The 11,651-nt window shown below is 41.6% G+C and overlaps 1 protein-coding gene across 2 annotated transcripts; it reads right to left on the reverse strand.

The window, feature by feature from the left end:
• Positions 1–355: 355 nt before the first annotated feature.
• On the reverse strand, positions 356–10,579 carry KCNE1 (potassium voltage-gated channel subfamily E regulatory subunit 1). 2 transcript variants are annotated; one of them, XM_050929734.1, is made up of 3 exons: positions 10,493–10,579; positions 3,932–4,003; positions 356–1,276 (listed from the first exon to the last, which is right to left on the reverse strand). In XM_050929734.1, exon 3 carries the CDS (start codon positions 1,236–1,238, stop codon positions 858–860), a length of 381 nt encoding a protein of 126 aa, XP_050785691.1. In that variant the 5' UTR covers positions 1,239–1,276; positions 3,932–4,003; positions 10,493–10,579; the 3' UTR covers positions 356–857. The 2 variants fall into 2 exon arrangements, with proteins under 2 accessions (XP_050785691.1, XP_050785700.1); XM_050929743.1 differs by lacking the exons at positions 3,932–4,003; positions 10,493–10,579 and adding an exon at positions 9,033–9,087.
• Positions 10,580–11,651: the final 1,072 nt, after the last annotated feature.

Here is an 11,651-nt window from a genome sequence, read left to right on the forward strand (position 1 = left end):
GTAAGCGGAACATAAGTAATGCACAGACTTTGTGCTCACCTTGTGCGGTTGGGTGAATTTTATCCCTAGTGCATAATCTTTCTTCATGAGGAATAAGAAAGTACAGAGCGGGGTTGATCTGTAAGGTCAGTTGGAAAACTGTATTTACATTTTTCACAGAATACTTTTCTGATTTTTTTTACATGCCAAACTGGAAACCAATTTTTTTTCTCAGATTTTCATCAAAACCATGGAAAACTTGGAAAGAAACAAAAATCTTCCACAAAATTTTTCGTTTAGTAACCAGATTGCTTTTCCTTCAAACATTTTTTGAATGACAAATTTCAACCAGCTCTTTTGATCAGCTGCTTCCATATTTTGAAAGGGGGTAATTGCCTAAATGCTACTTGATTGTTAACATTTCTAGCTTGTGCTAGATGAATTATTGTTTTAATCATGCAGGTTACTACAAATGCTACAAGCAGGTTCTAAATTTTGATCATTGTAAGAATATGGGATGCAGCCTCAAAGTATAAAGCACTTTTTAAACTAGCCTCATTGGTGAGAACAATGCAGATATGCTGATTTACACCAGCTGAGGATCTGGCTCCTACTGTTCTTGATCTTAGAGATTACAGCAACCATATTCAAGGTTGAAAGCTTTGCAGCATGATTGTCCAATTTCATGTAACAAGGAGTATACAAAATGCAGTGCTATCACATCATGGTAGATGCTATGCAGAAAGAGATTGTTTGTTTGTTTGTTCTACATGCAAAATTATTTTGCACTGATGGGCCACGAGCTACTTCCATTTGTATCAGGTGAAGATCTGGCTCTATGCCTGTAAAGTTAACAGACCATCATTTCTCCCATTTCTCTATGAAGTCTTCACCTGAGGAATCTGATTGACAGGTTGCTCCACAGCGAGCTGGTTTTCAAACACACAGCACGATTTATAACTTTCCACAATTTTTGCATGAAAATTTGCTTCATCCAGCTTATGCCAAATATTTCTTTCAATGTACATATTGTATGGGTCGTTTGAGTGCTCAAGCTTTTTGGAGCGGATGTTGCTAAACATTGTTCCAAATGTGAAAAAGCCAAAGAAACCAAGCAACAAGAGCACATAGATGATTTCCAGATTGTCACTGGGTTTTTCAGCCTGAGAAGATGCAGAGTTATTTGTCCGGTCTACATATTCTTGTAATAATTTGGAGAGGAGTGAATTCAGTGCTGTATCATTAGACAGCGTTCCCATCTTCTTCCGTCACTCTTTCCTTTCTGATGTGGTGACTTCTAGAAAAGCATAAAAGCCAGGTACACTTGTAAAACCCAATGTGGCAATAATTCTATACAACTGATACATATCCTGTCTGCGTTCCTTTCTTAGAGAAGAAAACTATTTCATGGGATAATGCTGAACTTGGAAACAAAATATTTCGGACCATATCATTGGCTGGGGTAAATTGGCATAACTCTATTAAATTCAGTGAAGATGTATTTAATTTCAATTTCCATCAGCTGAGGACCTGTCCCTTAATGTGTCAATTTATAGTAATGTTTACTATGTAAGTACAAACATCCTAAATAAATTACTACTGCTCTTTCTGTCTGTTTCCCCATTGTGCTGCAGTAAAACAGAGGTTGGGGGAGAATAGGGAGTGGAAAAGCCAGGAGCAGCTGTGAAAACAGCAGGTGACAGAAGAAAGAGGCAGCAGCCTCCAGTGCAGGAGCTCCTAGGGGCTAGTGATGGTAAGTGGTTCCCTTTGCCACCTTACCTCCAGTAAAACAAAAACCCACCCCCCTCCTGTAACTGATTCAGAGAGTCCTTCTCAAAGACAGCCATCATGCAGTTGTGAGTTTTGCTGGATGGTTAAGCTGACCTCCGGTGACATCCTTGCAAATCAGGAATACTGCCATATAGAGTGCAGTCAAATCACTTTGACACAAGGAATCAAAGATTTTTGGTAATCAATACTACTTTTATTGAGAGTTTTACACAAGAAGCTTAATGATCACTTCCCCCTTTAGAGTCTCAATACCAGACATCCTGTCCAGTAAATCCTTTCAGTGGATAAGAACAATGTATCAGGATTGCAATACCCAAGTCTCCCTAACCAGACAATAAAACTGACATGTCACTTTAATCTTAGTACAAGGCATAATTTAGCTTTTGTTATAAATTAAAACAAACATTCCTTATTGTATTATGCCCTTAGACTTTTTGAATAGCAGGTATTGTAATTCAAAGTGACTTCACTGATGGTAATCTTGTAATATTACAGGAGCTGTCAGTTCTTTATACAGTTTTAATTATATGAAAACAGAGTCTTCCATTTACACAGGCTCTTCTGATTTAAATGGGATTTTTTTTAGCCATGTACTGTATTTTATTAATTTACATTAAGGGTAAAATTTGCTCCTGGGCAGAAGGCCAGCACAAGGTTTATGCAGGTCTTACATACTACTTGAGCATTATTTTGAGGGCTTAAGTAGGACTTGAGTGGTGCATAGATCTTGTGCTGGCCCTCTGCACAGGAGTGATTTTCACTCCAAACATTCAGCACATATTTGAGTGCCTTTACTCCTAAACTATCTTGTGAGGCCGGGTTACATTTTCTGTTCCTAGATAGTGTATGACTAATGCTGGGCATAGTTTTTGCATGAAAGGGTTGTTTGTTTTTTTTTGACGAAAACTGCAGATTCAGTGACACCAAAACCTTTGCAAATTCATGTCAATTTTGTCAAATTCTTTTGCCTGAAAAGAAAACCCAATTTTTAATTTTTTTTATTAAAAGTTTTTTAACAAAAGTTCTGATTTTTTTTAATGTGAAATGACTTCTACCCTCTGTCACCGCATTTTCCTTTAACTTAAAAAGGAAACAATCCAAAACAAAATTGGTCAAAATTGAAATGAAACATTTGAAACAGGTTGTTTGATTCAAAATGATTTTTTCAACTCTTTGATTCACTAAAAATTTCTTTTCCAATTGACCAAAAACATTTTTTAATTGCCAGCAAACAGAAAAATCTATGATTTACTCAGCTCTCTCTATGGCATCTGCAAAGAGAGATGCTATGATGCACTGGAAATGGAAAAAAAGAAATTGATCCTATGATTCTTTGTCCTTTATAAAAACTGCATTTATTTACCTGAAATATAATGCTATGAAAGTTAACGAAACGAAACACTAATACAAGAACAGTATGTTGGTTTCAGCATTGGAATTGTGTGAACCTTTTGCTATGAAACCCCAAACTATGCAACATTTCCCCTGGGTTTGGGTTCACTGCAAACTTGACACCCAGCTTAAGTTTGTAAACTTTCTGGAGAAAGCAGGGACTCCTGCGCCTCACATTTTCCAGGAAAGATTAATGGTTTCAATCAAACCACATGAGATTTGATGATTTCAAACTGAAAAAAATTGGCCTTTTGGGTTGCTTGGTGGTTCAGATCAATGTTGAAACTTGAAAGTATGGCTCAGTCGAGATGTGAACTGAAACAAAAAGCTTGCCATCAAATTTCACATAACAACAGTATCCTTCTACAGCAGTGGTTCTCAAACTTTTGTACTAGTGACTCATTTCACATAGGAAGCCTCTGAGTGTGACCCCCCTCTTATAAATTAAAAATCTTTTTTTATATATTTAAACACCATTATAAATGCTGGAGGCAAAGCGGGGTTTGGGTTAGAGACTGACAGCTCATGACCCCCCATGTAATAACCTCACGATCTACTGAGAAGTCCCAACCCCCAGTTTGAGAACCCCTGTTCTACAGCATAGAAACCCTCTGATTAGCTTTTACAACACATAGAAGCTGAGTTAACATTTTTTTGACAAGGGTCCAAATTATCTGCCCACAAGATGGAAAAATCCCCCTTACAAAATAATACCTGATTCCAAATTATTGCTTTAGACAAAGGATTCTGACAGGTCATATTTACTTACAGAAAACTACGTCTTGGTAACTTGAGCTCAGCAGGCTAAAATACATTCAAATTTCACAGCTGTTGACAGATCCTTTAAAAGCAAAAAAGAAAAGAAAAAAGGAAATTGAAGCCTTTCTCGGAGAGAATTATTTCTATAAACTGGATGGGAAGTGTGTCAACATTCTGAATACTGTAAAATGGAAAGTGACAACGGGATTTTGGATAAAAATAGGGTGACTAGACAAAGTGTGAAAAATTGGGATGGGGTGGGGAGTAATAGGAGCCTATATAAAAAAAAGCCCCAAATATCAGGATTGTCCCTATAAAATCAGGACATCTGGTCACCTTAGATAGAAAGACCCTTAAGAAGGGTCAGACGGTGACATTATATTGAGACATGAGAATATAAGGCCTTGTTCACCACTGCATTACTCCTGTTTAATACTCATGTGACTCCACTGAAACCAGTCAAGTTGCATCAGTGTAAAACTGGAGTACTGCAGGGGTGAATTAGGCCTACAGTTTTAATTCCATGGTGGTCCTCACATAAGGATCAACCCTTGCATGTGGCAATAACTCTGAGTACAGTGGAGTTGCACAAAGGATGAAATTGAACTTCTATTCTTTCATGCTCTGTTTATTCCCAATATGGGAGTCTTGTCCACTTTTCCTCCAAATCCTGGCCTTACTGTGCAAGGAGATGAGGGATTCCCTCTGAACTCTCTCTTTGAGTCAAGAGCTAAATTTCATTCCCTCAGTTGCTGCTTGATGTAGGTACAAAAATATCCCTAGCTGCCACTTGGTTGACTTGATTTCTTCATGTGTGCAATCGAGTACATCTCCAGTGTCTTTCAAACATTCCAGCGTCACTTCAATTTGCTGTAGACATAACTAAATTAGCATCCAAGCACCTGCTAGCTGTGTCATAGAGCAGGCCTGCAGGAAGCTCATACAGAACTTCTGTCAGTGGGAAAAGCAAGAGAGTTTGTAGGCTGCGTTCCATTAGTTTCAATGTGTTTTAAAATATTTATTTGTAAATGTAGCACTATTTACAACAGAAGGAGCCAGAGCCTCAGCTGCTATAAATCAGCGCAGCTCCATCTGACTTACATCAGCGGAGGGTTTGGCCCAATGTTTCCTTTCTCTATTTGTCTGTGGCTATTGTTTGGGATGATTTAAATTGAGGGCTTTTCTACACTAGGATCTTTTACACCAGTGTAGCTGCACGAGTGCAAACCCCTAGTCTAAGTGTGCTGCATTGGTGCAAACTGTGACTTGCACTGGTACAAAACACTCTTGTAGACAAGGCCTTAGACAGTCAGTGTCCCCTTTCCCTTATTCAAATGTACATTGAACTAGTCACACTGCTCTGTCCTCCATATTACCCTCCAGCAATCACTTAATGTGCATGTGCTACCCAATTATCACCCAATTAATTCTCTCTGGCCTAGGCAAGAGCCCTGTCACCTGTGAAATAAGAATGGGAGAGGATGGGAGAGGTGCATTAGTGGTAGAAAAAATTCTCCAGAAAACTTAAATTGCTAAATAAGCATCCAATGGCCACTTTGTTCTTGATTTGTATCTTCATCCTATGGGGACCTATTGCCAAAGAGAAATTAGCCTGAGGTGTCACCTGACAGATGTATGTGAAGGAAGATATCAGAGGGCGTTCTCTGCCAGCAGATGCCTTTCAAATTAGTGCTTAAACAGTTCATGTAGCAATCCAGAAAGTCAGTAAATAAAGCTTTCAAACCACCAGGATCCCTTTGTTTAAAAATAGATTACTTTTCAGTGGAGTGATCACGAACAATCTCCTGTAGCAGTGCAATAGCAGAATGTGGGTGTTAGATGAACCAGTTAAAAAGCCATTACCCACAAACACAGGAAACTCAGCACACTTTTCAACTTGATGGAGATACAGTGAATTGTCTCTGTGTGTTTCAGGTTTTCCACCTGCATGACATGAGACTGCTGGGAGCTGGTTTGAAGACTGCCCATGAACACACCTGGTTCCAGGTCTTTCAAATGAAAATTCAAGTACTACAGTAGCATAATAAATTTTCTCTTATTTCTATCAGTCAGTTCATTACCAAATACAAGCATTTGTAACTATGGAGTGGCTGTGCTAAGAAATTAAAGACAGTCAAACACTAATTCATCCCTAAAAGCATAGCTACATCTATGTGAGATACATACAAGTACAATGTATACAACACAAAGGGTTCATTTCAACATGTAAGTATTCCTTTGCAGTGTATAGTCTAACTATTTATTTTAGGTTGGTTATTTTGACAGGTTCAAGCCTGATCAGAAAGCAGGCATTCTAAGGAATAAATGTTGAAAAATTCTGTTTGGCCCCAGCTCACTTTTACAGTTGTCATTCAGTAAGAGTGATCTTATTATAACGTTCAAAAAAGGACCTGATCTTGCACCAGGGAATATTGACATTGGCCACAAAGTAGGCAGGATCGGGCCCAACATTTTTTTTAGGATTTTCATGCATGCTGAGGTTAGAAAGTGACAGATTTTCATAGTGTAGGCATTGTAGAGACAGATAACTGTTAAATGCCAGATCCTCCACTGGATGTAAATTGGTCTGACTCCCTTCAAGTCAATGGAACTAGGATGATTTACACCAGCTGGGAATCTGACCTTAATCTTTCCAGCCGTATGACCATCAGCCATAGCAGCCTATCATTGAAATCTCTACAGAAGTATTTGTCTTTTGAAAATACAGCACTGTAGTAATCTTTTCAGATTGGAGCGATTAGGGGCTGAAAGCCTGTGTGCCAATCCAATACATAAATGTTACCACTGCTCTTTGCCCACAATCACTCCCATAAAATGTCTTGCAACAGTACTGTCCTTACCCGTTATACATAATTGTAACCAGTTACATCAGAGTGAAAGTGGTTCTCTTCCCTGGCTGTTCACTCAGAGAGATTGCTAGGATGAGCAGTTTTCTGGAGACTGGAGTGTTCCACAACTGAGCCCCCATTTTTTTCGTATGGCTTTTAGAACTGTATGCAACAATCTGGCATCCAGAATGCCAGGATCCCACCAGAGACAGAACAGAAACAGGTAAAATTTACTACTGCATTGAATAAATGCAGGGCCGCCCAGAGGATTCAGGGGGCCTGGGGCAAAGCAATTTTGGGGGCCCCTTGCATAACAAAAAGTTGCAATACTATAGAATGCTACATTCTCATGGGGGCCCCTGCGGTGCCTGGGGCAAATTGCCCCACTTGCGCGCCCCCCCCCCCAACAGGCGGTCCTGAATAAATGTTGGGCATAGTTAGGTCTGTATTTAGATATCACGGTGATGAGCACAAGAGAAACACCTAAGATAGACAGGGTGCATTTACACAGCAGGGTTCTTTCAGCAGTGTGCAGTGTGCACAAACATTTAGCCCCCAGCAGAGGTATAAATAGCAGTGTAGATGGTAAAACACGGATTAAGCCAGTAGAGTAAAGACATCCTGAAGGGTGTGAGTGTGTAGCTGGGGTACAGGTGCAGGGAAAGGCTCTGGCTGTGGGGGAGGGGAACAACAGGGAAAGGCTGCTAGCCCCCTGGATCCTGCAGGGAAAGACTCCAGCAGGAGGGGAAAACTCTGGCAGGGGGATAGGCAACAGGGAAAAGGCTGAGCCTTGCCTTGCTGCCTGCCTCCCCCTGCCAGAGCCTTTCCTAGCTGCAGTGAAAGGCTCTCACAGTGGGAAGCAGCTGATACCTTTTCCCAGCTGCCTCCCTCTGCCAGAGCCTGTCACTGACTTGTGTAGCTGTGCACTATCAGAGCCGGCTTTAGGCACCTTTTTAATTTTTTTTTACTCACTCCAGTGGCGGTCAGCTCTGCCGGGGTCTTTGGCAGCCCCGCTCCCCTGGCCAGAGTGCTGGTCGGAGCGCAGCAAGCCCGCGACCCCAGGACCCCGGCTGGAGCTTTGGCTGGAGCGCAGCAGCTCCACGGCCCTGCGGCCCTGCTCTCCCGGCTGGCAATTCAAAGTGCTGTGCAAGACTGGGAGCGCCGCCTGGTGGGTACAAGCCCCTCCCCCGCCCCCAGGAATCGGGCCCCACACTTGCTAAAGCCAACCCAGCGCACTATAGTGTGCCTTTCGTAAACTACATAGCTACCTGTAAACTACACACCACCAGAAGAGGTGTATAGTGTAGACGTAGCTTTAGGTAGGTTTATGCTTCCACTCCTGTACACCGACTCAGACTGTTTTCTTCAACAATTGTAATTTAATAAACTTCAGAGTGTGACCAGATTATATTGTCATCATTCCTCTTCCTGTGTCTCAGATGGATCCGATGAAGTGGGTATTCACCTATGAAAGCTCATGCTCCAATACGTCAGTTAGTCTAGAAGGTGCCACAGGACTCTTTGCTGCTTTTACAGATCCAGACTAATATGGCTACCCCTCTGACATGTGTCTCACTGTTCACCCAATCCTCAAACATCATTCATAACTGCACTTTAGACAGCCACACAGATACAGCGGGGCTAGGCTGGTTGGCTTGTTCCTTTACAAAATGTTATGTTTATATGATTACAAGATAGAAATTCAACCCCCACTTCACTTATACGATACGACAGCCTAAAATCACGTGCACAGTCTTTGTCCCTCCAGATCTAACTACAATAGGCTGATGTGTAACACATGGACTGTAAAGGGCCAGGCCAATGCCTGGCACCATACAAATAAACAATATCATCAAATTAAAGACCTTCTCTCTTTTTATTCATGGCCACAAATTCCTTTGAGGGGGGCTTATGTGAACTGTGGCTCCTATGAGCATTATTATTTCCCCCACTCTCACTCCAGCCCCTTTGCATTGAACTTTATTTTGCAGTACCAACCCGTCTTAGCAAAATACAGTCAAGATTCAGGATTCCAGCTACTGCTGAGAAAAAGAGAAGCAGAAACAAGTGAGCTCTGGAGACATCTAGGGACAAATTTGCCTCCAGCTTCACTGGGATCATAGCAGGGGAAAATTCACTCCTTGTTCCTATGGGAGCCCTGCAAAAAAAAAAAGTCCTGAGCAGGCACAGCTGCCCAGCTACTTGCTCTCCCCTTGATCTGTACAAAGGCTGAGAGGCAAACAGGAAAACATGCAAACTCACCAGACTGTGCAGCTGGAAGAGGGCGGGAGGCTGTGATCTGGGTGCTGTAAGCCAGATCCTCTCACTGTGAGCATGAGTGGGAGGCAACCTGAAGTCTGGGTGTTGGGAACCAGCCTCAGATTATATGCGTATGTGGGCGGGAACCTGCGATATGGGCACTGGGAGCCAACCTCAGACTGTGAGCACAGGGAACAGGGAGGCTGTGAGCAGCTCTGTGCACAAGCTGGGGACCAGCTGGGCACAGAGGTCAGGTGGCCCAAAGACAAAGCATCCCAGAGGATAGCAGATTCTCAGCAAGTGAGTTGCCTCCTCTCACAAAATAAGAAAGGGGAGTGTGATTTGCACCTAGTACAGCACCCTGCACCTGGCCTGAAGGAGACTCAGCTCTTGGCTCCCTTGCCTGCACCCAGTGTTCCCCTGCTCCTGAGTAATCACCCCAGGGCATCCACACAGTGACCCAGCCACCTTCCTTTCATCCTATCTTCAGCACGTCCCCTCAGTCACCCACACTCCTGCTCTCCTGGAATCATTCCCCTTCCCCCAAGGCACACCACACGACTGACTCCACAGGTCCTGCACACACCTCATGCATCTATCAAAATTTCTTTCAACATACTTCATCCTGCAGCCCTCACAGCTCCCGCCGTTGCCTGTGCCCCACACCTCTTCGGAGTCTGAAGTAGGGAGAGAGGTCAGAAGCTCAGAACAATCATTCTGACACTCTCTGAATATGGCTCATTCTTCAGTTGCAATATAAAGACTCTCACAGGTTGTTGTTTAGCTCTGCATTCATATACTGAATGAAACATTTTGAGAAACAAAAATCATCTGCAAAATGGCTGATATAAATGCTATGACCTTTACAGACATCTCGGTCCTGTGAGACCCCTAGCTGGCATTATCCTTCTCAGTGTTAAAGGGAGAGAAAGCCACTTCCAGCAACTGCTCCTTAAATCATACAGACTGTGGTGTGGAACATCCTATTTGCTTCTGTTCGGTACCTGAAAAAGGTTTGCTATCCAGGACTAAGGCGTGTCCATTTCCACTGGCTAAGCAGAGGGAACATTTGGCTGGCAGTCATTACTGACTGAAAGGCTTCAGGGCCTATGTGAAATGAAGGGATGAGCTCAACTGGAAAGCTTACTTGAGCCCTAAATTCACTTTTAAAATATGATTAAATGTAGCATAACGTGCCCTTCATACTCCCTAAATGCCTGTAACAGATACGTCTGGTAAGTCTCCCAGCGTATGTCAGCTGACTAAAATCCGACTAAAGGTAGCATAGATTCCAAAACCAAAAATATTGCATTAATAGCAAAATTACCAGTGCCTACTTCCTTACGTAGTTGTGTTATTCATTGTACATAGTCCTTCAAAATTCAGTGGTCCTTGTAGGACTATTGGACAATAGAAGAGTCTGGAACGTGACCAGTACTTAAAATGAAAAAATGAAGACTAACACATAATCATCTTGAAATACTTCTCACACATCTTCTCCAGAAGAGTGGAGCACATTTTTTCCCCATGGGGTTGCCGTAGACACTAAAATATACCTCCTGTCAGACTGGTGTATCCTGAAGATGAAGCAGGTTGTTAAAATGAAAAGGACAATAATTGCTTTAAAAGCAACAAAGAATCCTGCAGCACCTTATAGACTAACAGACATTTTGGAGCATGAGCTTTCATGGGTGAATTATGATATGCATCCGACGACGTGGGTATTCACCCACGAAAGCTCATGCTCCAAAACATCTGTTAGTCTATAAGGTGCCACAGGATTCTTTGCTGCTTTTACAGATCCAGACTAACACGGCTACCCCTCTGATACTTAATAATTGCTTTAAGAAACCACTTAGCATTCATATAATGCTCCCCATTCAGGGTCCGTAAAGCACTTTACAAACAATAGTTAGTTAAACCTTGCAGCATCCCTGAGGGATGGAATGTATTATAACCTCCATTATACAGACATATGAATGGAGGCTGAAGTGGGCAAGTGACTTGGCCAAGTGCAAAGAGTGAGTCAATGGTAGAGCTCGGTATACAAGAGAATGGGTCACACACTTCCCTACTGTAACTACTAGACAACACTGCCTCTAGTCAATGCAAGGCTGCTAACAGTGCAACAGAATTACGTGGTAATGAATCATGTCCATCATGTGTGGAGTTCTCTTCTAGGTGAAGGTGAGCTAGTTACAGCTAGATCTGTGTGAAATGTTTTGACCAAACCTTTTTTGGGTGAAAAATGAAGATTCAAGTCAACCAAAACATTTTGCATATTTATGTCAAGTTCACTGAATTGTTTCAGTCAAAAAAAAACAACCAAAAAAAAAATTCTTAAAAAACCAAAATGTTTTGTTTCAACATTTTCAAAATGTTTTGGTTTTTCAATTAGAAACTACTCTTGTTTTGAATTTTCCTTAAATTTTATGTTAATAAATAATAATAATAAACCTTTTTAAAAGTTTGAAATGGAAACAAACATTTCATTTGACTCAAAACAATTTTTTTTAAAATTGTTTAGGAATTGCTAGCAAACCAAAAAGTCAGTTATTCACCCAGCTCTAGTTCCATCCCCTCAAAGTCAGAATCATCTCCAGTAGATTTAAATGAATACAG

Source organism: Gopherus flavomarginatus, chromosome 1, assembly GCF_025201925.1.
Source record: "Gopherus flavomarginatus isolate rGopFla2 chromosome 1, rGopFla2.mat.asm, whole genome shotgun sequence".
NCBI lineage: Eukaryota > Metazoa > Chordata > Testudines > Testudinidae > Gopherus > Gopherus flavomarginatus.